General features: G+C 39.4%; 2 protein-coding genes across 5 annotated transcripts in view; one reads left to right on the top strand and one right to left on the bottom strand.

The window, feature by feature from the left end:
- Positions 1 to 26,215, top strand: part of LOC101166258 (PH and SEC7 domain-containing protein 1) — a 135,091-nt gene that overhangs the window by 51,867 nt on the left and 57,009 nt on the right. For all 3 annotated transcript variants that reach the window (XM_011488421.3, XM_020711956.2, XM_020711957.2), the window contains exons 3-5: positions 15,454 to 15,562; positions 17,186 to 17,729; positions 19,723 to 20,190. In XM_011488421.3, coding sequence (XP_011486723.2) covers positions 15,454 to 15,562; positions 17,186 to 17,729; positions 19,723 to 20,190 — 1,121 coding nt within the window. The remainder of the gene's footprint in view (positions 1 to 15,453; positions 15,563 to 17,185; positions 17,730 to 19,722; positions 20,191 to 26,215) is intronic.
- Positions 4,217 to 9,274, bottom strand: LOC111946458 (serine/threonine-protein kinase pim-1-like). 2 transcript variants are annotated; one of them, XM_023949814.1, is made up of 10 exons: positions 8,296 to 9,274; positions 7,974 to 8,180; positions 6,799 to 7,014; positions 6,295 to 6,360; positions 6,088 to 6,182; positions 5,825 to 5,872; positions 5,509 to 5,730; positions 4,671 to 4,851; positions 4,427 to 4,597; positions 4,217 to 4,343 (listed from the first exon to the last, which is right to left on the bottom strand). In XM_023949814.1, the coding sequence occupies exons 1-10, from the start codon at positions 8,333 to 8,335 to the stop codon at positions 4,252 to 4,254; spliced, it is 1,338 nt and encodes a 445-aa protein (XP_023805582.1). In that variant the 5' UTR covers positions 8,336 to 9,274; the 3' UTR covers positions 4,217 to 4,251. The 2 variants fall into 2 exon arrangements, with proteins under 2 accessions (XP_023805582.1, XP_023805583.1); XM_023949815.1 differs by lacking the exon at positions 7,974 to 8,180 and having other exon boundaries at positions 8,296 to 8,353.

The following is a 26,215-nucleotide window of genomic DNA, read 5'->3' as shown; positions in this document are numbered from 1 at the left end:
TCAGAGAAGCGATCTCTGGCCGTTTGCGCACTACATCTCCCATGATGCATTGGGTTAAGTTGCAGCATCTCAGCGCACAATGAGTCTTCTTGCTAGAAGTCTTGAGACCACGAGCACACATCAAACAGTTTTTAAATCTTCTACCTTAACGTTTATTACATCTTTTAGAAAAAACAAGTGCTAAATTGTAGGTTTTTCTGACACAATTATCACCGAAATGCATGTGAGATTGCAGAGGGACTGTAGATACAGACTATGAGTTTCTCCTTTTATTTTTTGTAATTTTTGTATGCTGGTATGCCTTAGGATTTTTTTCAAGGTTATTGTGTGCCGTGGCTCAAAAAAGGTTGAAAAACACTGCATTAGATCATTAGAAATTTGAGTTGTGGGTGGGACTGTTGGCATGGAGCAAGCCCACTTCCATTCCCCTCCCTGTTGCAGAGCAGAGTGAAGCCGGGATCTCGTGGCCTGTCCAGCAGATTTTCTACGTTGTTCAGACACTATTTTATCATCTGCTCTTGATTCACAGCAATTTGATTAAAGAAATACTCAGAAATAAAAATGTAGGTTTAATTTTCTTTGTATATGTAATTAGTCATTAGAAAAAGGCCACAAGAACATGTTAAAAACACCAAAAACATAAAGTGTGTCTTTAAAGAGTAGTATGATTTTTTTAGAAAAGCAAGTTATTACTTCACTGATTGTTTTTTTAACGTAGAATGGTTAAAAAGTAACAACAAACATTATACACAAGTGTTGTCATGTAAATATTAATGTAAGAAATCTTGAATTAGAATGTACAGTGATCCCTCGCTATTACGCGGTTTACTTTTCACGATTTCGCTACTTCACAGATGCAACACGTCTTCTCCGCACGGTTCCTCGTTTCCTCCATTCGGTTCCTCGTCTCCTCCATGCAGTTCCTCGTCTCCTCCATGCGGTTCCACGTCTCCTCCGTTCGGTTCCACGTCTCCTCCGTTCGGTTCCACGTCTCCTCCGTGCGGTTCCACGTCTCCTCCATGCGGTTCCACGTCTACTCCATGCGGTTCCACGTCTACTCCGTTCGGTTCCACGTCTCCTTTCTTGGCACATTTAACCTTTTCTTGTCTTTTAGGAAAGGCACTTTTATTTCTATTGAAACAGTGTTATGTTTAGAGGTCATTACCCTCCTTTTTTATTTCAGAGCTGAACTTTGCCCTAATTCACTCAGTTTTTGAAGCAGGAGGATCTTTGTGGTTGAAGACTTTTAACCTACTTCATGTTGGACTTCAGTTCAAAGGAAGGTTGGGACCTGATCAAGATTCATTTTTTCAAATGTCTCAAAACATAATTATTACATCATTTATACTGTCAGCAGCTCAGTTCCAACCCTAGTGACTGAGACCTCATTTCTTATGCAAAACTAGTTTTTCTGCATAACCTGATCTCGTCAAACCTGCATTTCAGTTGTCTGTGGTGAAAAACCAAATACTCGTCATTATTTCCAACAACCTTACCAAATGCTTAAACTTGTAGGAACATTCTTCCAGCATATTAACTGTCTTGCATTGCATTGCAGCAATGTTCTCCATAAGTTTGAAGTTCAGTTTTTGTTGCTCTAGTTAGTTACTGTTAAAGAATTTAAAAAGTTAATGGAAGATTTAATGCAATTGTTTTTACAAAATATTGGACAATTTTCAAAAACTGCCACTAGGCTTTTCTTCACTGTGTAGAATCCTAGAATTTTCTTTTTAAACACAAAGTGTAATATTTATTCTTACTGCCATTTGTCACTACTAACAAACTCATTCAAGTTTATTTCAAACACAATTGCTGGTAATTCAAGAAACGGTTAAAGAAGCTTTAAAATACTGTTACCTTCGTTTGTAAAAACAAAAAACATAACTTTTTCATTTATTGTTGGAACATTATTAGACCTTGTTTTTTAGTTTCTGTTTGACCAAAAAAAAAGAAAGACAACAATAACAAAAAACATGACACATTTTCCAATTTTACTTCCTTTATTTCATCAATTGTAAAGCCAAATTTGAAAAACCAGTGAGGGGACGTGCAAATGCTTTTTAATTCACTGTTTTTGCTTTAGAAGACCAAGTCAATTTATCAAAAAAAGCTACGTTTCGGTATGCAAATTTTGTTTTGAGACACGTCTTTAAGATGTGGGAGATGGCCAAAAGGCCCGGATAAAACCCACACACGTGTAACGGAACCAGATCTGTGTTTTTGTTTTAACTACAGAAAATATTGATTGTCCCTAAGTTTCTTTCCCCCTGAATTCAGTTTGGGTTGGTAGCCCCTTCCTAATGCGTTTTTCTGTGCTTAGCAATTTGAATCCTCATTTGATCTCAGTTATGTCCAATATTCTTTTATTATTTGAGATCTGTTCTGAATAAAAATACAAAGACTTTGTAAAATTAGCTGATTTCCTACCACCCTCATGTAGAAGCTCATTTGGAATCTAACACTGTGGTTTCTATTGCTTGTTTTGGGAAAATAGTCAGATCTGCAATAAATGGAGGTGGTCTCCAACCCCCTCCCAACATCTTTTAGTTCCTTAAACACTATGCAACCTTGTTAGACTTAGGTACGCTTCTAATTAAAACGATTTTTGTTTTTTGAGCTTCTAATTTTACGTTTTTAAAGATGAATTAAAAAGCCTTGTCTGGTTTTTGCACGTCCCCTCCTAGTTTTTATGTTATTCTTTATGCCAATGAAATCCACCTGGTTTGGGTGGAGCACGCTCCTCTCCTGCCAAGCTCTCCATGAAGATGAGGTCGGACTCCCTTGAAGGCCAATGTGAGTTTAGGGAGAACCCTCGGGAAAGGCAGGGGGGTTAAAGGAGCTGCAGAAAAAGTGTGCTAGCAGCACACTGTAACAACCCCCCCACCAGCACCACCACCACCACGCCAAGGAGTCCTGTTGAAAAGAGAAGAACAGCATGTTAGGAAAGGACACTGCTGAAATATATAGAGCTTTTTGGGTACATTTACTTTTTTTACATACTGTAGTGATTGTTTAGGATAACAACTCACCAAAATGTGAGACTCAGACGGTCCTGCCAACTCTCTCTGGAGGAGATCTGCACACGGCATCCACGAAGGTCACAGCAACACCGACGAGTCCTGGTCACGGCAACACCGACGAGTCCTGGTCACTGCAACACCGACGAGTCCTGGTCACGGCAACACCGACGAGTCCTGGTCACGGCAACACCGACGAGTCCTGGTCACGGCAACACCGACGAGTCCTGGTCACGGCAACACCGACGAGTCCTGGTCACGGCAACACCGACGAGTCCTGGTCACGGCAACACCGACGAGTCCTGGTCACGGCAACACCGACGAGTCCTGGTCACGGCAACACCGACGAGTCCTGGTCACGGCAACACCGACGAGTCCTGGTCACGGCAACACCGACGAGTCCTGGTCACGGCAACACCGACGAGTCCTGGTCACTGCAACACCGACGAGTCCTGGTCACTGCAACACCGACGAGTCCTGGTCACTGCAACACCGACGAGTCCTGGTCACTGCAACACCGACGAGTCCTGGTCACAGCAACACCGACGAGTCCTCGTCACAGCAACACCGACGAGTCCTGGTCACAGCAACACCGACGAGTCCTGGTCACTGCAACACCGACGAGTCCTGGTCACTGCAACAAGGAAAACGAGGCAGATCTTTCCGTGAGAGTCAGCATTAGCACAATCAGTGGACAAAGAACCCAGAAGACATTTAATGCGAGTGAGGAGCCTTTATCCAGTTTTCCTTTAACTAATTCTAGTATCTTTACCCCATCTGGATTTTCAATTATACTGTACTACGTTTCTTTTAACAACGTTCTGTTTCTTAACGTTGCCTAGTGCCGTGTTTCCAAACATCCAACCAAAAGAAGACTGAAAGAAAAGGAGTGTATCGTGCAAGTTTGAGGTACTTTAACAAAAGTGTTGGTAAACACTAGTAATCATGGGAAATGCAAGTTTTAAAACCAATTCCAATTTTAAATCTGCCTATGTGGCACTAAGAGTAAAAACTTTCATTTTATAATATTGCCATCGTCTGCCCCTATTTGCAGCTAAACTTTAGTATTCATCATTTTCCTTTACATATTTATTCTAAGGTCAATTTAGGTTTAAGATTTTTGCTGAAATTTTAAGCTTATTTAAAATTTTAGACTTTTGAGTTCTCTGTCCCTGTGTGTGTGTGTGTGTGTGTGTGTGTATGTGTGTGTGTGTCTGAGTGTTTTCTTTTTCTTTTATCTGAGCCATGGATGGTGGAGGAGATCTTGCAGGTAGGGGCGCTGTTCTTCAGAAGTATTCAAACATGCTTTGAAAAAGTCTTGGCACTCTGGAGAAAGTAAAGTAAAGTAAAGATTAAGGTCAGATAAGGTCAGAGGCCAAGCATCCATGCAGAGAAAGATGATTTCTTACCTTCTGACAGTTCACTGTCAATCATCAGATCCCCTTCGAGAAAATCCATTGTTGAAAAATCGCCGCGGTAATGGAGGGTTTCATACAGAACCACCCCAAGCTGCCACACTGTGGTTGATCCTGGGCTACAAAAACCTTTAAAGGCTTCTGGGGGGGCATTTATAGGAGTTCCTGGAAAAAAATAAACATTAGTCATATTCATCTTCATTTGACATGTTTTTATATGTTGATGGAGATCTTCTACCTGAAAATTCTCTAAGGATGGAATCCTTTTCTGCCAGGCAGCTCACTCCAAAGTCTATAAGACGAGCTTGTGGTGTATTTGAGTGGCTTTGAATGAGGATGTTTTCAGTTTTGATGTCTTGGTGGAAGATACTTCTGTCCTCAAGGTCTATGGCTGTGTGAATGAGCTGTGTCATTATGATCTGAAAGAGATAAAAAAGAAGTAATAAGCTGAGGCAGCAAAGCACAAGCCTCCTTCTAGAACAGCATTCACGCCGGCCTCGTCAGGATGCGTTCAGGTTCACCTCCAATGAAAAGTCTATGTAAATGTGCGTTTTGGGCCTTCACCTTTAAAACTTTCGCTGTGCACGTTTTTATGGCCGTTTTCAAGCTCCACGTACAAAACGCACGGCCATTGAACATGTGCTGCAAGTCAAACCAGGTTGAATTTTGACCATTCGGGGACTCAGATTTAGTTGTGAAGGATGAATGACACCCCCCCCCCAATTCACAAAAGTTGACATTTTGTGCCCAAATCGAGAGATTTGCACCGCTTCAACATTTTGCACCAAGCCTCTAAAAGCGAAGAAGCCAGTGTGAACACCATGGGCTAAATGCGTGTTGAAGAAGCCGCGTTTAGCAGGTTCTTGACCACGCATCACATGTCCAGTGTACATGTAGCTTTAGAAGTACTCTTCTTTCTAATGTTCTGAACCTGCTGAAAGCTACTTTTGCTTCTGCATCAAACACTTAACCACTTTATGAAACAAGGTTGCATTGAATAAACATTTCAGCTTCAGGAAGTTTCTGCAGAAACAGACAGAACATCTCAAACCAACACAGACTGCACACGGGCCTACCTTGGCTTCTTCTTCTTCCAGTGTGCCTCCTTTGGTATCAATGTAATGAAAGAGGTCCTCACAAGGGATTGGTCTCTCCATGACCAGGAGGATTTCTCTGCCGATGTCATACCAGTCCAACAGGGCTACTGGCGCTGCTTTTCCATCTGAATGAATGGATTCATCTCGTAATTTTAACATAATGGCCACTTCAGAAGGAACCATTTTTCCATTGCCATCATCCTGCAGAATCAAAACAAAGAGAGCATGAGGAAGAGAAGGACAGATACCCATTTAGAGCAGAGATACTCAGAAGAAGTTGGCTCAAGCAACTTACCAGTTTTTTATGTGGGATTATAGATTTTAAAATGTGCTTGACGGCTACCTGCAAGACACAAACAAGAGCATTTCTGACTGTGAGATGACTGACAGGAGACAAACTGATTTAGATTTCCCCTCCATCAAAATCTATTTTCATTCAGACCATGGAAACCACAAACATCAACAGTCTGATTATAAATGAATGTATCCAAGTACTTTTCTCCTGGTTTTATAAAAAGTCTGTAGCTCATTTACTGTAGCTGCATACAAAACACTTACTGGTAGGTTGTCAGATTTACGAAAGCCAGCATATATGGATCCATAACCTCCTTCAGCAAATTGATGTTTTTCCACATATTTGGCTTTAAATTTATCTGAACACAACAAAACAGAAATGCATCATTAGTTCATTTATGATTGAAAATTATATTATTAAACAGAAAGTAGCTGTATAATCAAAAGGGAAATGTTATACAATCATCAGACCTTTATCGGTAATCTCAGTTTTCTGTGAGGATGTTGCAGTTTGTTCGGCGTCACTGGAACTGGAACCTGAAAATGACAAGAAAAGGGTTTTCTTTTTCTTTTTTACACCTCTACTACCCCTTTGTGCTAAAACTTAGAGGCAAAACTGTATTTAGGTGTTTTTTAAATATGTATTTTTAAAAAACGGATGTGAATTTTAAGAAGCAACCTTAGAAAAGTTGAACCCCAGACGCTTGCTTTGATTGTAACAATTAAAACGTTTTTTTTAATTAGTGTGAGTGCTTAGGAAATGTAAAATATGTTGATGAAAAATAGAGACATTCATTTGGTTGCAGTGTTTGCAGTTAAAGCAGACTTTAAAACAAAGGCAACTGGTTTTTACGTTTTGAGATAGTCTGAGAGGAGAATGATTCTTTTCTAGTCCTTAATTTGTTATGACAGTTTTATTTTTCATTTTTTTTCTTGTCCCTCCGGAAAACCATGGAGTCTGTGTGTCTTATTTACCTTTTAGAGTTGTTTTCCTCTTCTTCAGCTCTGTTATTTCTTCCTCCTGTCTTTTCCTCTTTAGTGTTGTCACTTGGGTGTTGTCTTGGGTGCTGGTAGAGGGTTGTGAAGGCTCAGATGCAGAAGACTCAATGGGTTCATGGTTTAGATGTTTTTTCTTCTGTTTCTTCTTTGTAGGGAAAGACTTCCTCTCAGCGTTTTTGGTTTGTCCATCATCTGAAGATCAACAACAAAACAGCTTAATTAGTAAAGAACATTTATTTTAAATCTTCACAGTTTACTGCTTGAGTTCACATCAAGTATATCAATGTGTTGGGGGTTTTTATTTGATAAATGAGTTGAGATGTTGTCACAAAAACACAAAAACCAAAGTTTGTCATCGTTGGGAAGCAAATGTGTAACTAAAGGTTTGGCCGGGACTCTCATTTCCCACTATATTTTGGTTTGTCCTTGGCAGAACCTTCATTTGTTGTTTATTACACAAAAACTTGAGTAACAAAAATGTTTCCTTAGTTGTTCGCGCTTTACTTTTCTCTTTTTGTTGTCAAAGAGTGTTGCTAAGCAACTTTGAAAAAAGGGCTGCCTGATATCACTGATGTCATGAACTGTTGCTAAGTTACACAGCATGTGACTTTGGCTTCTTTTTTAGTGTTTATGTTTAAATTGACACATTCTGAAAGACACTTCAGGATAAAACATTTTGGAAAAAATGTGATTTTATTACATATGTACTGTTGTGAAATGTACGTTAAAGGTTTGGACGATTGTAAACCAGTGTTATAGCTCAGGAAATGCATAATGTTGATAAAAATCCATCATAATAGAGACATTTATTTGGGTGGAGTGTTTGCATTCAGCTTCAGAGCCATTTTACAAACAAATTTAGGACTTCAGTCTTTCTTTTGACAGTCGACTGCTGTCATGAGCTTTGAGGCCCACAAACTTACTCCTACGACTTACAAAGCAGACTTAAAAATACCAGCAACTCAACTTTTGAAAGGAGTGTGACGATCTGGTAGTTTTTAATTCGTCATGCTAGTTTTATTTTTTTCATTTCTGACTTTGAATTTCTTTTTGTAGCACTGTACTGTCAAATTATTAATGACATGTCCTTTAAAAATAAATTAGAATAAGACCTATTCTGTGTTGTTTGGGGTCTGTGTCAGTTTATTTACCTCTCAGAGGAGTTTTCACCTTCTTTGGCTCTATTATTTCTTCTTCCTCTTTGTCTTCCTGTTTCTTTCTTTTTAGTTTTCTCACTGGGGTGTTGTCTTGGGTGCTGGTTGATGGTTGTGAAGTCTCAGAGTCAGGAGTCTCACTTGGCACCGGGAACGTCCCTTTTTTCTTCCTTTTCTTATTGTCAGGGCTGGTCTTCCTCTCGACTTGTTGGGAAAAGCAGGAGGAGTTTAAATAGTATCATAGAAACACAAAAACCAAACTTTGGCATCTTTACGAAGCAAACGTGTAACTAAAAGTTTTGCCGGGACTCTCATTTACCAGTATGTTTTGGATTGTCCATGGCAGAGTCTTTGTCCATGATCGTTCCTCGTTTATTACACAAAATCTTGAGGATATCGGAAAGTCTTTCCTTAGTCTCAAAATGTGTGCTTTACTTTGGAGATCGTAGAGTGTTGTGGTTTAACCGTATTGCTAAGCAACTTATAAAGTGGGGCTCTGTGATATCAGTGATGTCACAGTCTGTTGCTAAGTTACACGGCATGGAACTTTAGCATTAGTTTACTTTTTGGTGCTTACATATGAATCAATACAATCTGAAAAATACTAAAACATTTGTGAAAAATTTGATTTTACAACATTTGTATTGTATTTTTCAGACCCAGAGGTCCAACAAATTATATCGTGCATAAAGCAAAAAAAGCTGTCATGAACTTGATTTGACTACACTACCCATAATGCCTAGAGGAATCCAGCGGCAGGGGATTGATCAGAGTGGTTGATAGGAAGCTTTTCTTGTGAACTGAGTTTTTATTGGATATTTTCTTTATTTAAAATAAATCCATTAATAACTTTAATTTATTTCCATCTACAAAGTTTTAAATGTCCTAGAATGCTTGAATGCATCACCCAGTCCACCAAACCCCTCGTGCAGATCAGTTTTAACAGCCAATCAGAGGTGGTGGCTGTTCCGCTTGGCCCAGCAGCTCTCAGATCAGTTTCTGAGCACGTTTTTACCACGAGTCTTTTCACTTTAACCACGGAAGACAGGAGAGATCTTGCTGTTCTAGCAGAGCAAGCTGTGGAAGACCAGAGAGGCGTCACTATCGGGGTGTTAGCTATAGCAATTAACTCCTCAACGGCCATTTTGAGAGTTGTAGCAGCTGAAATCCACGTCTTTGAATCCACAACATTGGTGAGAAATGTGTTCCTATAGCTGTGATGCTGCTGTAAACCCGAACAAGTTAGCAAAACTTATTTGCCACAATTATTGTCAGTTGATTAACTAAAAAGTCAGATTTTTCCATAACATAAAATATTTAATTGATAAGAGTTAAATTAAAAGCATTACATTTGTGCAGATCAAATATTGGCATTAAATATGACTTATGTTTTCCTGTTGAGACAACTTCATTGTCATCAGTTACTATGACTCACCAGTTTTCAAGCCACAGGAATAAGTTTGCATAACTTAAAAAAAATAAGTACACAACTACACAATTTTATCTTATTTATTATTATTATTATTTATTATTTTATTTATTATTTTATTTAATTTTATTTATTTATTTTATTTTATTTATTATTTTATCTTACATTGAGGTCGTGGACACATTTAAATATCTGGGTGTTCACCTGAACAACAGACTGGACTGGTCCAACAACACGGATGCTCTGTACAGGAGGGGCCAGAGTCGCCTTCACCTGCTGGGGAGACTGAGGTCGTTTGGCGTGTGCAGACAGCTGCTGAGGATCTTTTACGACACTGTGGTGGCCTCAGTGGTCCTTTATGGAATTGTGTGCTGGGCGGGGGGCAGTGCAGGCAGAGACTTGAAGAGGCTTAACAAACTGGTTAGGGGGGCCGGCTCTGTCTTGGGCTGCACACTTGAGTCCATCGAGGAGGTGGCGGACAGGAGGATGTTAGCTAAGCTGACATCCATCATGGATAACCCCTCCCACCCCCTGCACAAAACTGTAGAGGCGCTGACCAGCTCCTTCAGCACAAGACTGTTGCACCCTCATTGTAAGAAGGAGCGCTACCGCAGGTCATTCTTCCCCACAGCCATCAGACTGTACAACACCGTGTCAAAGTGACACTCCACGGTCCCAGGGGTGTTTTTTTTTCTGTTTAGTCATTGATTCATTTACTTTTGTTGTAGTTGTTGTTTTTCAATTTTAAATTGTTTTTTGTTCCTGAACAGTTGTTTTTGTTTTTGTTCTTGGTGTGAACTTCATTAGTTATTTCTGTATTTTGAAAAAATTTGTAATGTTTTTCACAGTTTACATGTTTTGCAGACCGCATGTTTTTTACACTTTTGCAGCTGTATTTATTTAATATTTATTTCTTTATTTAATAAGAATCTCATTTTTGATAATAATTTTTCATAATAATTTTAGTAATATTTTTAATTATCTAATATAAATGTAATTTGTGATGTCATTTATTGATGTTATATTATATAGATTATTTCTGAATGTCGTGTTGCTGCCACAGATAAATGAAATTTCCCCATTGTGGGATTAATAAAGTCATCTATCTATCTATCTATCTATCTATCTATCTATCTATCTATCTATCTATCTATCTATCTATCTATCTATCTATCTATCTATCTATCTATCTATCTATCTATCTATCTATCTATCTATCTATCTATCTATCTATCTATCTATCTATCTATCTATCTATCTATCTATCTATCTATCTATCTATCTATCTATCTATCTATCTATCTTAACAAAACTTAATCTTTATAAGTTCCCTTCTTGTACAGGAGTAATCAAATTCTTTGAGTCAGTAAACTCAAAACCATGAATTTCAAAACCTAAACATTTTTGGGCCAATGATTAACCAAAAATCATTGAGTAACGGTAACTTAAATAAAGCGTTACGTCATAAACATCTGCCTAACAATATTATTTGCTCACTACCTTCTGTGCAATGTTGAAATTAAAGAAAATTTAGTTTTTAACTAATGTGTCTTTCTTTTAATGGTATTCTATTGTTTTCTATCTGTGAAGCGACCTTGGGCGTCTAGAAAGGCGCCATATAGATAAAAATCATCATTATTATTAATTACACTTAATAACAGCGTCAAAACAAGCTAAACATTTGTGTTACTTGATAAAAGACAGTGAACTTTGAACCTACTGCCTGAACAAATGCAGAGTATATAGTGCAATATTTTTGAGGCATTGTTTAGACAAAGGGAGATAACTATAGTCTGTTATAATGTGTTATGCCTCCTTATTTCAACTTAGCTTTACAGATGTATCATCAAGTCATTTTTGAGGGTCTGCAACCTGGATGGTAGTTTACCGTCTAGACCAAGTCAAATCTCTTGAGTAAACGTGTTGGTCAGTGCTTTGGGATATTTGAGGTGCATCGCATAGATGAGTCCAAACATTACCACGAAGGCATCACAGAATCTGGGGAGGCTGACCACTTCATCACTTTCAATCACAACAGAGATTTCCACAGGCTCGTAGTGCACTGGACTTGTGTGATGGTCGTTGCTGACAGTAAGAAGCCCCACTGCGACACCATCAAGCTCTGGCTCATCAGACTCATCCTGAATGAATTAAAAAAAAGAAAAAGAGAGATGCCAATCATAATCGAATCTACAGAAAATACAGTGAAACTTGATTTAAGAAAGTCCTGTTAAAATCCAATACCTCTATAGTGATAAACAGAAAACACCTGTTCTACACACAAATCAATCAACTTACCAGAGAATCTAAATGCAGCGAAATAAACATATTAAGCTAATGAAGTAATACTGTTCAAGTTTGTTATACTGAAGATCTTAGCGACACCAAAGAAAACAGACCACTTATGAAAACTGTATAGACTAAACAAAATGACGTTAGCAGTTTGATGAACCATTTACGTAATAAACAGTAGGAGGAACTTAAAGGAACTCACTGTGCAAGTTTTAAAATCTCCAGAGACATCCTCATGCAGATAAACAGGCAGGGCGTGAAGAACAGTAGTGCGCTTGGTGTGAATGTCCTGGATTTCCCGTTTACATAAAAAAACAAACTGGATAAACTTGAGATGTCAAATAATTAATTTACCTGCTCATCGTGATTTTTTTAATTTCTGCCAGATTAACCTGCAGTCCCCCCAGTTTTTGATGCCTTTTCTCTGGTCATAAGTGGTCATAAGTGGTCATAGGGTCATAAGTGGTCATAGGGTCATAAGTGGTCATATGGTCATAAGTGGTCATTAGTGGTCATAAGTGGTCATTAGTGGTCATATGGTCATAAGTTGACCAGGAAGATGATGGTCAAGTTCATAAAAAGTGTTGTGCAGGTTCTGATTTATTAATCTGCTGAAACTCTGCATACACCTGAATAAAACACAACAACAGACTTCAATTATAAGTGAAAAAATCTCTCACACACATGTATAAAGCAGCACCTGGATGCCAAATGAGTAAGAATCATAATTTTCATTTTAAGAGGAGAGTTTATCCATATTACCTCTGACTCTATTTTCAGAGCAGGCCACAGGTCCAGGAGCTCAATAACCGGTGGACAGGACATCACTGCAGGAGGGAGGAAAGAAGAGAGAGAAAACCCCAAAAGTGCCTTAGAAACCCAGGTTGCGTCCAAATGACCACCCTCATCACTATATAGCGCATTCTCCATTTTGTATATAGTGCATGCACTTGAAGTCTCTGCAAAAAAAGTGTGCATCAATGCTCACTATATTGACGAATATAAACAACAATGCATATAGCTGTACGTGTCCAAATTGTCCCTGAATATTTTCAGAATTTTAAAATGAACTGGTGAATTTGAAGACTTTTTTTTCATCTTTTATCCAACAGCCTCTTGAAGTCAGGCCTGCTGCATGGGTCAGATTTCCCCCCTCCTCCCCCTGCAGGGTTCCTGCTCATATGTTAATTAGCCAGCAGTGACAAGCAAGATGAGAGGAGTTAGAATGAGGCCACAAAAAGACAGTTCAGCACTGAAAGACTGCTTTTTCATTTATTTATTTTGTTGTATGTCTTTCAGTGACGTTTCGTGCGGTGAAGTTAAGGACTGGTGAGGCACTGATTCCTCTGGAGTCAGATTTACAATGAAAGAACTGAATATTTCATCTTCCATCCAACACTACTGTCAAGCCAGCCGTCATTCAGATCTGCAGTGTCAAATGAGCCGCTCCATAGTTTTCACTGCTCTCGCATTCTCAGCTTTACGGTAACAGATCGACCATGGCTGAAATCAACATTTGGTCTTCAAAATAATTTTACAACTGTAAAAGTCAAATGAATGATTGAAGAAAAATACACACAAATCTTATCAAATAATCAAATGTTTTTTTTTTTAAGAAAAAGGCTTAGATAAGATTGGGTGTTTAGAAACATACTCCCAACCATATAGCCCATTCATTTATGTTAATGGTAAATGTAATTTAATTTTTCACATGAGGACATGTTATGATGTAGGATTTTGTTATACTCAGTACAAACACTTCATAATAAAATATAGAAGTGTGGACTTGATCTAAATGTCAATACTGTTTGATATTTGTCACAACATAGAATCCTATAACAGAGATGCAATGTTTGAGACACTGTAATTTAGGAATTTGCCATAATCCAGGCCATCAGCTCCTTTCATTCTCTTCAATACTATGTTGACTACTTAGACCAGTGTTTTTCAACCAGTGTGCCGCGGCACACTAGTGTGCCGTGGGAGATGGTCAAGTGTGTCGTGGAAAATTGCCCTCATTAACTGATCTAAAAACATTAACCATCTCCAGGAAATCAGCTCTTTGTTCATCCAAACAGGTCCTGATAAAACACTGAGTAGTTAAGAATATGAAAGATCATAAAATACTTTTTTCTTTGTGTTTAATTGATTCTATTAAAGACATTTTGATAAGAATGACGGCTCCGCGATTTACCTGCAGCTATAACTGTTTTCTGAAAAGTCCCGCAGCTTTTACTGTCTCCACGACTCCACCAATCATTCTTGAAGGATTAATCACATGTCAGCAGTCTGACCAATCAGAAGTGTTAAAAGTCTTCACTTCCTTGTTCCAATTTAGCTCATAACTCACTCATTTCCAACAAAAACACCAGCTAAAGCTCGTCTTTAGCGGTGGAGCTTTCCACAGAATCCGGTATCAGACCGTGGAACAAGTGAACAAAACCATGAAGCTCAGAGACGCAAGTCTTTCTGCCGTTTTGTCGCAGTATTCACACTACATCACCAATGATGCATTGGCTTAAAGGGACAGCGCCTTAGCGTACAATGAGTCATCCTTGTTACACGGATTGAAACCACAACGAACATACAGTTTGTATGTAACTTAGCTTTTATTACATCTTTTCGAAAAAACATCTGCAACTTCCTGCTTTTTCTGCCACAATTATCACAAAAATGCACGTCAGATTGCCGGGGGGGGGCTGTAGATCAAAACAGACTATGAGTTTCTGCTTTTTTTTTTTTTTTGGGATGCTGGTGTGCCGCGGGATTTTTGTCAAGGTCAAAGTGTGCCGTGGCTCAAAAAAGGTTGAATAACACTGACTTAGACTGATATTGTCTAATTTACGGCTGCTCCTAGGATATATCAAAGATTGCCTTCCACCAACCTTCGACCCCCACCAGTTTGCTCAAAAACCGAACAGATCAACGGAGGATGCCATTTCCATCACCCTCCACACACTGCGCCGAGACACCTGGAACACAGAGACACCTACGCCAGGGTGCTCTTTGTGGACTGCAGCTCAGCCTTTAACACAATTTTTCCTGACATTCTTCGCAAACTGACCTTAAACTACAGTGTTTCAAACATTGCATCTCTGTTAGAAAAAGACGCTCAGTACTTGTGAAAATGTAAAATATTTGGGATTTCAAACATGAATTACTCAAAATTAATACAGTAAAAATGTCTGAAAATGTCAGTCAAATATTACATCTTTGTCAGAAAAACACGATCGTCATAGCGAAGCGGGTGGTTGCGGCGATGCGAAACGGCTTGATGGGACATTGCTCGCGGGGCAGGCGCACGTGCTCGAACCCGCTAAATGCTACCCGTAGCTTTAATTGATTTTGTCTTGGTTGGGTTGTTAAAGGGTTATAACTGCACACACTGCTACTATGTAACTAAGACTAGAAAAGAAATGCCTTGAAAAAACATGCAGTTCAACAATTATTACCCTCTTGGCACCTGAATTTATTTCCAGCTATAAAACTAAAAATGACTTTTTGCTTGCATTGAGATGATACATTTTGGAGCTAAAGTGCTTTGATGTACATTTGCATCAACAGATGTCAAGGGGTTAAAAACAAATGTTCGCTTAAATTTTACATAACAGCTTGGTGATGCAGATATATTTTTGATGTTTTTTTTTTACTTTTTTAAATGTCCATCAGAATCAGAGTTGAATATTGTAGATGCCGATTTTTAATTGATGTTTTTCCACTGCACTTCAGTCTTCGGCTGTCTTTGTGATTTCACAGACGGACAGTGGAAGTGCAGCCCCCGTGCCGTCCCTGCACTGTCAGAAGATCGCACGTGCCAAGTGGGAGTTTTTATTTGGAACCTCTGCAGAGGAGGCTGCCGGCAAACGTAAGAGCAGTGCTTTCTCGTCTAGTAAAAGTGGAGAATTATCTGCTCCTTTTTGTTTCTTCTGTAATAGACCAGCATGTAAGAGCAATAGTCCTAATTTACCCATATGCATAATGTTTTTGTGTTTGAACTGAAGACAGAGAGGCTGAGCAGAGGACAGGAGACAAGATAGAACAGAGTCACCGTTGAGTTTTCCTTCCCCCTCAAATATCAGAAAAGAAGCTGAACTAAAGCAGATCTGGGTTACAGCTCATGTTTATTCAGTGTCCAGTTATTTTGGAATTTTAGCTTCGCAGCACTTCACAGCACAGACTGCAGAAAAATGTTCTCTATAAGTAAATGCACCCCCTCAAACTCATTGAAACTCTAAACACATGTATTTTGCTGGTTACTAAAAGTTTTATTTCTACAAAAAGCATTAACCACATTCAAAGGTTTATCTTCTCAATATCCATTGGATATGTGGCATTTTAATGTGGTAAATTGCGTACTTACATTATTTACTGGTTTTCTACCTTGCTTTTAGTCTCAAAGCACTTTACAGTCCCTCTCACTCATTCACCCATTCACATACTGATGCCTTAGTCTGGTGCAAACCTAAACCATCATGGTAACAATGTGGGGTTCAGTGTTTTGCCCACCCAAGGACACACAGACATGCAAGGAGGGAACTGCACCTGCAATTAACCAATCAGAGATCAACTGCCCCCCCCCTCAGTACCACGACTTACGGTTACATCACTACAGTTTTGATAATATCTTAGATACTGTTTGCACTCCTGCATTTGAAGGACTGTGGGATGAATTTGTGCTAAAATATGAATATTTGACCAAGAACTGTAGCACTTAAAAGGAACTTTTCTTAAAAAAAATTTTTTTTAATAAAGCAGTTGGAAACTTCTGCTTTTGTTAAATCAAATTACATGATATAGCAAATATTATGGACCAGTATTAGACCTACTTTGAGGGAAAAAATGTAACTAAAACCCAAAAACTAAAGTCAATTTAAACTAAAGTAAATGCCTACATAACCTTTTTGGAAATAAAATTGCTTAATTTAATTAAATTTTTAAAATTAACACTTTGTGTCCAGTTGGCAGAACACAAATATATTACATAACTATTACTGACTAACTTAATAATATAATTTCTCAACATATAGCACTTTTTTGTTGTTTATATATATTTTTTGTAACTTAATTCTTATTTTTACTTAAGACCATCTTGAATGTATTCGAGACCTTTGGACTTTTTGTTTTGGAAACTTGATTTGAATTTTTAAAAATTGACTTAATTATTGAATCTTTTTATTTACTTTGTGTTGTCCTAATCTTTTTGTCTTAGCGTATGCATTGCAGCTGTTTGTGTTTCTAAATGTTCCATTGCTTCTCCATCCAAAATAACTTAAACAGTGGAGATAATTTGTCTCCTTTTTAACTTTTGACTCATCTAGAAAATCAAAATGCTTGTGGAGTTTAGGTAAATGGTGGAAATTTAGATTATTCAAAAAGGATTTAATGTTTTCCCTTGCAGGATCTACACCCTCTTCTTATGTAATAATTATTTTTTAAAGTGTATTTAAAACTGAACCACGGTGACGTTGTAACTGGTATCCCTCTGTAGATTGTTTGGAAGCCTCCACAGCTCCTCCCAGTGGGACCTCCAGTGAGTCCCCTACCCCGACGCCTCCATCCTCTTTGCCAATGCTGCTCTCTGCCAATCACGAGGTGCAGCATGTGGAGGTTGAGCTGGTGACTCCGCCCCCTGCTGTCACTGGAACCTCCCCAAAGACTGGCATCATCCGTCGGACAGTAAAGTATTCGGAAACCGACCTGGACGCCATCCCACTTCGCTGCTACCGAGAGACGGACATCGACGAGCTGCTCCAGGGGGAGCAGGACGACGCCGACTCTGCGTTCGGCAGCAACCGCAGTGTTCAAGGCACCTCCGGGGCTGGCAGCAGCCCTCTTGGGGGGCTGGCCTGTGGCAGGGAAGATGGGCAATCGGAAATGAAGAGAGGAAGTGGAGGAGAGGAGGAAGAGGAGGTAGAGGAAGAAGACGAGGAGGAGGAAATGGTGAGCTGGGCAAGTGTGAGAATGCAAGGAGACAGCAGGAAGCAGCAGTATGCAGCTGAGGAGGAGCCAGAGGTGTTTGGACACCTGATGAGGTGAACACTGAGGCAGCAGCCTGTAAACACAAACAGATCACAGCAGCACAGACACATCCTTTCCTGACCTACTTGTTGATCTAAATTTGGATTCCAGATGGTCAGAAAAAGACATTTTTGCTTCAATTATTCAAAAGTTTATAACAAATGCAGTAGTATTTTACAACCATGCAAAGCTGGAGACGTTTTATTGGATTATTTCTTTTTGCATTTGTGGACAAGAGTTTGTATCTCTAGTTTCATTCCTGTCATCAAAAACACAAAGAAAATGGAGAATTAAATGTTCAACACTTTTCTACAGGGACTTTCCAAAGTGTCTACATTTCCTCTTTTTCCGTGCTTCTGAAAAAAGCACACACACACACAAAAAGTAATCCATCTTCATAACATATGTCTCCAACTAGTCTTTTTAAGATTTATTGAGGTAAGAATTTGTAAGAAGTGCAACCAAACAAATGAACTCTAGTCCACCTAAAACCAAAGTGTGGTGTGAGTCGCTGAAAGTGGGAATGGAAATGGATCAAAGAAAAGAATGGATCCATGTAGAGCACATGTGTCAAACTCAAGGCCCGCAGGCCAAAGTGGCATTTATCCATATATATGGGAAATCTGACTTGAAATATCGGATTGGGCAACTGTACATTGGGACTTATACACTGTCAATATAACTTAACCTGACAGAATCCAATGTAAAAGGATTTATGCTAGAGTAACAAGCAAACATATGTTTTCTATGCAACTACAATTGTCACTTTAAAAAGTTGTAATAAATAAATAATGCGTTATTTAACATTAAGGAGTAGTTGCATTTAATTTTCATAACATTTAGTTACATGTATAAGTTATATCTGACCCTTTGAGGACAGCCACTATGCTGATGTGGCCCTCAGTGAAAATGAGTTTGACACCCCTGATGTAGAGTAAGCTTTGTGTGTTCAGATGAGGAAAAAGACCTGACCTCTACTCTGGGTAAACACAGATCAAAATAAACAATGTCTCATAGGTAAATTTAATCTGAAAGAAATTGGGGATAAAAAAAAATCCAGAAAATAAAATGGATTTTTATCTGGGATTAAAGCCTTAGTCATATGCACCCATACGGAGGGTTGACCAATACAAGATGAAGCGAAGCAAGGTACTTGTGGCCCACCCAGTGTATTTTTTTCATAACAGAAAACCTCTTTTTCAAATAGCATTTTTTTTGTCTGCACCTGATTTACCACAATTGGAATAAAGAAATACTCAGAGATGCAATTTTCATCTTAATTTTCCTTATCCTCCATCATCAGAAAAATGACACAAGAATATGTTAAAAACGCCAAAAACAGGATTTTCGTATCAGTGGGTTTGGAACGTACCATTGTCTTGTGTTTGGTAAATGTATCATGAAGTATTCGTCAGGCAAATATAAATTGCACAAACTTGTGACGTACAGGTCATGCAGTCGTACGCCACTCTTATGCCACTCTCTAGTTGTTAGGAAAGTGCTGCACGCAGGTGTGCTGGTGATACATAAGTGCTCGTAAGACGCTCCTCGGATGTTGTTCACACAACATCCACACAAACAACAACTCTGATTGGTTGCACTTTAGGAGCCTGCACTTATCATGTAAAACATCCCTGGCAGGATTATTGTTCAGGATTTGGGGGATTTAGAAAATGAAAATCTGTACAACACGTCTGTTTTTCACCTACTTCACCCTTATTTACCCATCCATGTTGTATAAGTGTTCGCTACATCCCATCACTTGCAGCATGCCTGTAGAAAAATGAACATTTTCCCTCTACGGGCTCACTGACGGTCTACAACTTTATATTTCATGTGGGCCACCGATGTGCAGCTTTGCCCATTTTTCTCTCATAACCCTTTGTAAAGGCAGCAGTGACTAATGCTTTACCTAAAGATGATGGGATACCAACATTTGCTCATGATTGTTCGTAAAGTCTTCATTTCCATGGGGGTGTGGCTGATAACTACCTTTCCTCTCTCCAGACCTGTGAAGACATTCTTTGATAACCACAACCCGGCCTTTAAGTCCCCCATCCTGGTGTCTGGTCCCCGGTTATCCACAGAGGATACGTTCAGCCGTCATTTCGAGAGCATCATGGAGTCCCACCGAGCCAAAGGGACGTCCTATAACAGCCTGGACAGCGAGGAGCTCCTGACCTCCAGCGCTCAGACTGTTCTGACCATTGACCTGCCCACACTAACGCCTGCTATCCACGCGCCGGTGTGCCAGAGCGCCAGGCAGATCGTCCAGCTCAGCTTCGCCCCGCTAGCGCACGACGAGAGGCCCAGCCTCTCTGATTCTGTCTTCACTGTGACGGGAGACTCGGACGCCACCCGGGCGCCCTCCAGCGAACGGCTGAGCAGCGGCTCAGATGACGCGGTGCCCAGAGGACAGGAGGGTTCACAACTGGGGAGCAGCTGGTATGTCAACACCTCCTATTCTCTACCCAGGTGAGACCTCAAGGCAGGTAGTAACAAAACTTTCCTGTTTAGGTTTTTGGGACACAAATTGGAAAATGTGCATTTTTTTCAGATAATATTGGAAAAAGGGAAAAAATAATAGATTGAATTTCTGGTAGGCTACCCACAGTTAGTTTGATTTTATTGATCATAGTGTCTTTTATTGATCAGACCCTTGAGTTGCTGTTTGTAAAATTAATCCACAGCCTATAGTGTTAGTGTTCAAAAAACCTTCATGTAAATGGTCACAAAAATGGGTTTCCATCAGCACACATGCTCAGAAATTAAGTTTGCAAATTATATTTATTGGCTTTATGCTCAAGTCAAGTGAAGATTAAGATGCTGTTTTTTGGCGTTTTTTAACATTTTCTTATGACATTTTTCTGTAGATGGAGGACATATAAAGAAAATTAAGATTAAAATTAAATGACTGAGTATTTTTTTTTGATTTAATGTAAATACTTGCGATTTCGAAGCAGATGAAAAAAATAACCCTTTGAAAAAGATGTAATTTGTGACGTAAAAATATTCTGGGTGGGCCACAAGCTCCATGCTCTGCTTCATTCTCACGCATCCACTTGAAGACAAATAGACAAATAGAACATCATTGTTTTCCTCATCTGAGCTGGAATCTGAATCAAAAATGGACCGCTGGGTAGCTCCAATATTGGTCGCCATTTTTGTTGCACTGGTAATGTTAGGTTGGGGGTGTGAGGTATTTGTGCAACATGTTTGAACTTTTTATAAACATTTGTATTAAGTAAAACCTATTAAAAAGTAGTAAACTAGTGTTCAAAAAGATAGAGACTAAAGTAATAAATTAAATTTAAAGTTACAGCAGGAACAAGGCCTTATGAATGAAGGAGATTTAAAGGACAAATTCAAAGATAACATGTCAGTTTTCTGCCTGGGGTTGAAAAGCAGAAGCTGAGTTACAGCTCAGTGCCCGACCCGCCAATTTGAACTGCACCTTGTAGTACACACACCCTTTACTCCTCAAAAATATACACTCCAACACACAGACATATACATGCACACCCACACGCTGACAAACGGGCGGTCTTGCTGGCTCTGCCCCGGGTGGCGGATGTGAGGGCCCGGCGGGCGTTTTTTTCACTATCTGCTACGGTGTGGGTGTTGGTGGGATCCTAGCTGCCGCTGCTGCTGTGGCAGGGGGCCTTGGTGAGGGGATGAGTGGGCACTCTTCCTCTTTCTTTTTACATTCCATCATCCACCTCAGAAGAACATAAACAATCACTTGAGTTCAGGTGCTATCTCACCTTCACACAAATAGTTTGTGTGACTGAATGAAATGTCTCACATGTGTTGGTCTAAAGGCATAAGTATGTGTGTGTAAACATAAGTTGTGTTGTGTACATGTTGACATGTGAACATTTTTGGAGCCAACTGGTATGTTTATAACATTTGAGCGTGTGTGTGGACAGGCCCCGCCCTTCTAGATTTGTGTTACTTTTGAACCTGACCATACTGATGATAAACATCCAGCAACTTGTTGCTTTATGCTGCTTCATGGTTTTACCCCTCCTTCTATAATCCCCCCCCCCCGATATCCCTCTCTTCTTCCCTCCTTTTGTTTTTGTCTTTCTTTTTTCCGTCCGGTTCAACACAAAAATGTTACAAATATATAAGTAAGATGAACAAAGTTTAGTATAAATTACAAAAGGGGTTTATTCAAATATACACCTAGTGTCAAAAGATTTATAACCCCTATTGTATCAGTAAAATATGTTTAACCCATGAGGCTTTCAGCTCTCATCTGTTTGCTCAGCTGTTGGAGATGACACTGAGTCACAGCTTTAAGCTTGACAGAGGTTTGGCATTGAAAGTAAAGCTTTTCTGGAGTATTTTAAAGAACTTACATTATTCAATATTCATATCCATACATGATCCATGAATCGAAACATAACAGATTCATCTAACTTTGTGTTACCTAAATGAAAACAATATACATTTATTATTCATTCAGTGTTTAAAAATATAAATGAAAATGACTTTTGACAGAGAAACTTTTTTTTAATTTCTTTCTGTTTTTTATTTATTTTTATCAACAAAAACTACATGTCTTACTGACGTAACAGCTTCAAAAGATAAAACCTGGCATTTTGGATCTTTTAGACTGTTTTGTTAAAAAAAAGTCTCATTTGAATATATCCAGGTACTGTTACAGCGGAAAAAAGGGTTATGCTTAATGCACACAACACACATCCCTCGCTGTGGTTTACCTTCAGCCAATTGATATTGACCTGACTTGCTAGAATCAAGCTTGTGATTGGACGTCTTTTTGCTTCCATCACATGTACATTAAAAGACAAGGACAGTGGAAACACAACAGGAAGAGAAACTGACAGTTTGACAAAAAAGGATTATTTACTTCATGGTCGATTTTAATGTTTTTACTGACAGTCTTGTTTGTGTCTATAGTTTTCCACTGATACTCCTGTAACTCCCAGTGCTCAATCAATTTTTCAATAGGTACCTGTAGCTTTTTTATCCTCACTATGGTAAACCCATTTTTGTTTTGTTTATTTTCTCTTATATTTGAAGGTGAAAGAAAACCTATCAACAGTGGGGGTTTGTGGGTTGTCTCTGGTGTGAAACAGGAGCGTGCAATCTGATTATCAAGTTCACAATCCAGATTATACGCCTCCTTTTGGATGTAAAAGACAATAATAAGCCGAAAGTGGAAGTGGGAATATTCCATCTTGATCTCAGTCACCTTACTTTTGGAATATTTGGGTTTTATGAGAGGAAAAAAATGACAGGACGTTGAAGAACATCAGTGTTAACTGAAGAAGAACATTGCTATTTATTTGTAAGATAAAACACTGAAATATGTAAAGCTGTCACAAGATGGTGATGCAACAGAAACACATTATTCTTCAGTAGAAAACTGTTGCCAGACTCTGTGATGTTCCCCTTGAAAAAAAGTGTTGCTGCAGTGCCGTCCTGGAGCCAAGAGACTCGAGGGGAAGGTCACTACAGGGTTACTTGCAGTCCCTATGCCTCGTGGTGACAGTCTGTAGTGCTGTGTGTGTGTCCTGTGTGGATTGCGTTTGTTTGTGCATGCACTTTTTGTGTACGTACATAAGTAAACAGGCAGATGGCTGCTTCCCCTGCTGAGAGGGACTCACCTTGACTGTCCCAAAGACTTTAACATAGACCTCATCTGCAGCGGCAGAAATCTTATCTTTATTAAACAATCCTATTTTGTAAATCTTTTCATCAGCCAATCAAATTTGTGATGATGTTACAGCAGACATATGCTGTCTGTCTCTTATAATGGCCATGTGCTAAGTGAGACTGTCCAATGTTGTGAATGTCACCGTTACTTTGAGGGGCAGCTGGCACTGCAGAAACACCATGATGCTGTTTGTGGTCTCACCACTAGATGGCAGAAAAATGACAGGAATCTGCAAACACTGTAGGTGGGTGACTTTGTTTGTGAATCCCAGGAAGGAATCTAGCCTCAGCAGATACTGGCCAAAGGAATGTTGTGTCAATGAACCCCTCAGATTTTCCTCCAAATCTAGATTAAATCTCACACCACAGGAAGTAAAGGAAAATGTTTGCTTAGTGCTGGTCCTATCTCATTCATACGTTCTCTCAAAGCGGTGGAATCCAGCAGCGAGACGATGAGGCAGACTTCTCTGCAGGTTTGGCCAAACTTTGATAAAAGTTGGAATGTCACTCCTCCCCTCCTTTCCCTCACATCCCCCTTCGTGGATGGTGCGTACCAGTACACAGAGGGTCATTGTGCACAGCTTCTTGGTAGACGAAGAGAGGCTCAGCTCTGTTTTTTTTTCTATGACTGTAAAAGCGGAGGCTGAGAGTTCTTTTAGGACTTTTTCATGAAACGGTGTTAGGAGGTGGTGAGGCCTTAGATCAGGGATCTGCAACTTTCAATTCTTAAAGAGTCATTTGGGTCAATTTCTCACTGACAACAACCTAACAAAATCTACAAAGTCTGACTTCACCCTTCAGAAAGAGAAAAGGCACTGACCTTATTATTTATGTTATTGTTACTATTATCACAGATACAAGAGAAAAAAGCCCTTTTTAAAATATAAAATAGTTTTAGCAGAGGTTCACATGACTGACTTTCAAAATAAAAGACACCCTGTGTCACATAGGATCATTTCAATGCAGTAAATGTAGGAAGTAGTAGGTAATGTCATGTCTGCAGTGATTAAAAACAGTTTTTTTTACCGTTTGAGGTGCATCTCAGCAATAAATGTATAGATCTGAGAAACTAAAATGAAATATGCATTAATTGTCATAGTTTTTAGCTATAAGTCGCTCTGGAGTAAAAGTTGCAGCAGCCAAAAATGCATAGTAAATAAGACATTTATTAAACAAAATACAGGGACAAGAATGGACATTTCATCTTGAAAGGCCAATTATAATGACATAAAAGATAACAATAGACTGAATATCTGCACGCTTCACTAACGTAACACACTAATGCTTGTTTAGCTTCATGAGGATCTGGTATATTAGTGCAACATATAAACAATGATTAAAATAATCATAGCATAAAAAACATGCTAAAAAGTCAATGAAGCACTTTTTAATAACTTCAAATCACTAAATACATCAAATTCTTTATCCTTTGTGTCGCCTTGGAACCCAGCTTAAGACTGAGCTGCGCTTTTTCTTTTGCGTTGCTGTCAATAGCTAATATGGATACACACGCCTACAGTGCTAGCTAGTGGTTGTTGCTACTTATTTTTTTCGAACCCTTAGCCACACTGTACTAAAAAAACACGACTTATTCCAAAAAAAATACGGTAATTGACCCTTTCAAACCATTAGGCAAACTTAAATTCCTTATTTGTTCAAAAATAAAAACATTTCTAACTGGTCCACCTCAAGTATGAACGCTTACTGACCTCCAATTGATTTTCTCTAATACACGGCGCAAAAAAATCTGTCAAAATGTTTTTGTTCAACTTTGTTAAACTACAAAGACGAACTGCTTGATGGATTGTTAGTGCATTATGGGTACTGTAGTCAAGAGCTTTGGAGAGTGATATATTACTTTACATTTTTCCTTACTTTACTTCTTTTCATACTTTTCATGTTACAAATACTTATTCAAATCAAAGCCCTTTAAATTTGTTTAACCAGAGAGCTGGAGAGGTAAAACAGTGACGTGGGCTCTTAGCTCATGCTCCCACATCCAAACCAGCAGCAGGCCCAGATGAAGCCGAAATCTCACAAACAGCCACAGGAGGTGGATAAAGAACATCCTCTTTTGGTCTCAGGCAGTTGTAGTTATGGAGGAAACAACCTGAAGGCACGCACGCCATGTGGATGTTTAAACCTGACACCTTCCATCTTTTGTTTTGTCTGTGTGTGTGAAGAGCTTACATGCAAAACAAGTTAGGCGGCTGTTCGTGGGACACCAAGCGGATGCACAGTTTGAGAGTGTAACTGGAGATGCAGGGAGCGGGAGAAGAAGGGAGGATAGAAATGGAAGGTGATTCGAAACCAATTTCCTAGCCAAGTTTTATGCCATGATCTGAAAGCAAGGTCAGCGGGGGGTGGGGGGTGCTTTTTCACAGAAACGGGGGAGGGAGATGAAGAGAGGGAGGGCTGAAAATAAGGAAGAGAAACAGCAAATAGACTCAGAGGGGGACAGGAAAAACAGACAGGCATTGGAGGACAAACGGCCCTTTTTTGCCTTTGGGAGAGTGGCTTGCTGGGCGGATCAAGTGACAGCAGAAGTTTGGGAGAATCCATGAAGTCAGACTGTGAACAGAGCAGAGAGCAGTTGAACTCTGCCCGAGTGCAGGTGTGTGATGAATTCTGGGAAAAACGCAGCAGGGAGAACAGGAGTTGTCCGGGTAAGGGCTAAAAGACAACCATCCTGTCAGGCACCGGCAGAGAAAGGCAGCTCTGTGTTCTGCTGTAAAGCTTCAGCTGTAGGAGGGGAGGACAGACGATTGACAAGTCGAAGGTCTACCTACAGGTATGACTTTTGCCCAGGAGGGTG

This window comes from Oryzias latipes, chromosome 19, assembly GCF_002234675.1.
Source record: "Oryzias latipes chromosome 19, ASM223467v1".
NCBI lineage: Eukaryota > Metazoa > Chordata > Actinopteri > Beloniformes > Adrianichthyidae > Oryzias > Oryzias latipes.
The sequence above is the reverse complement of the archived record's forward strand: the minus strand, read 5'-3'. Positions and strand labels throughout refer to the sequence as shown.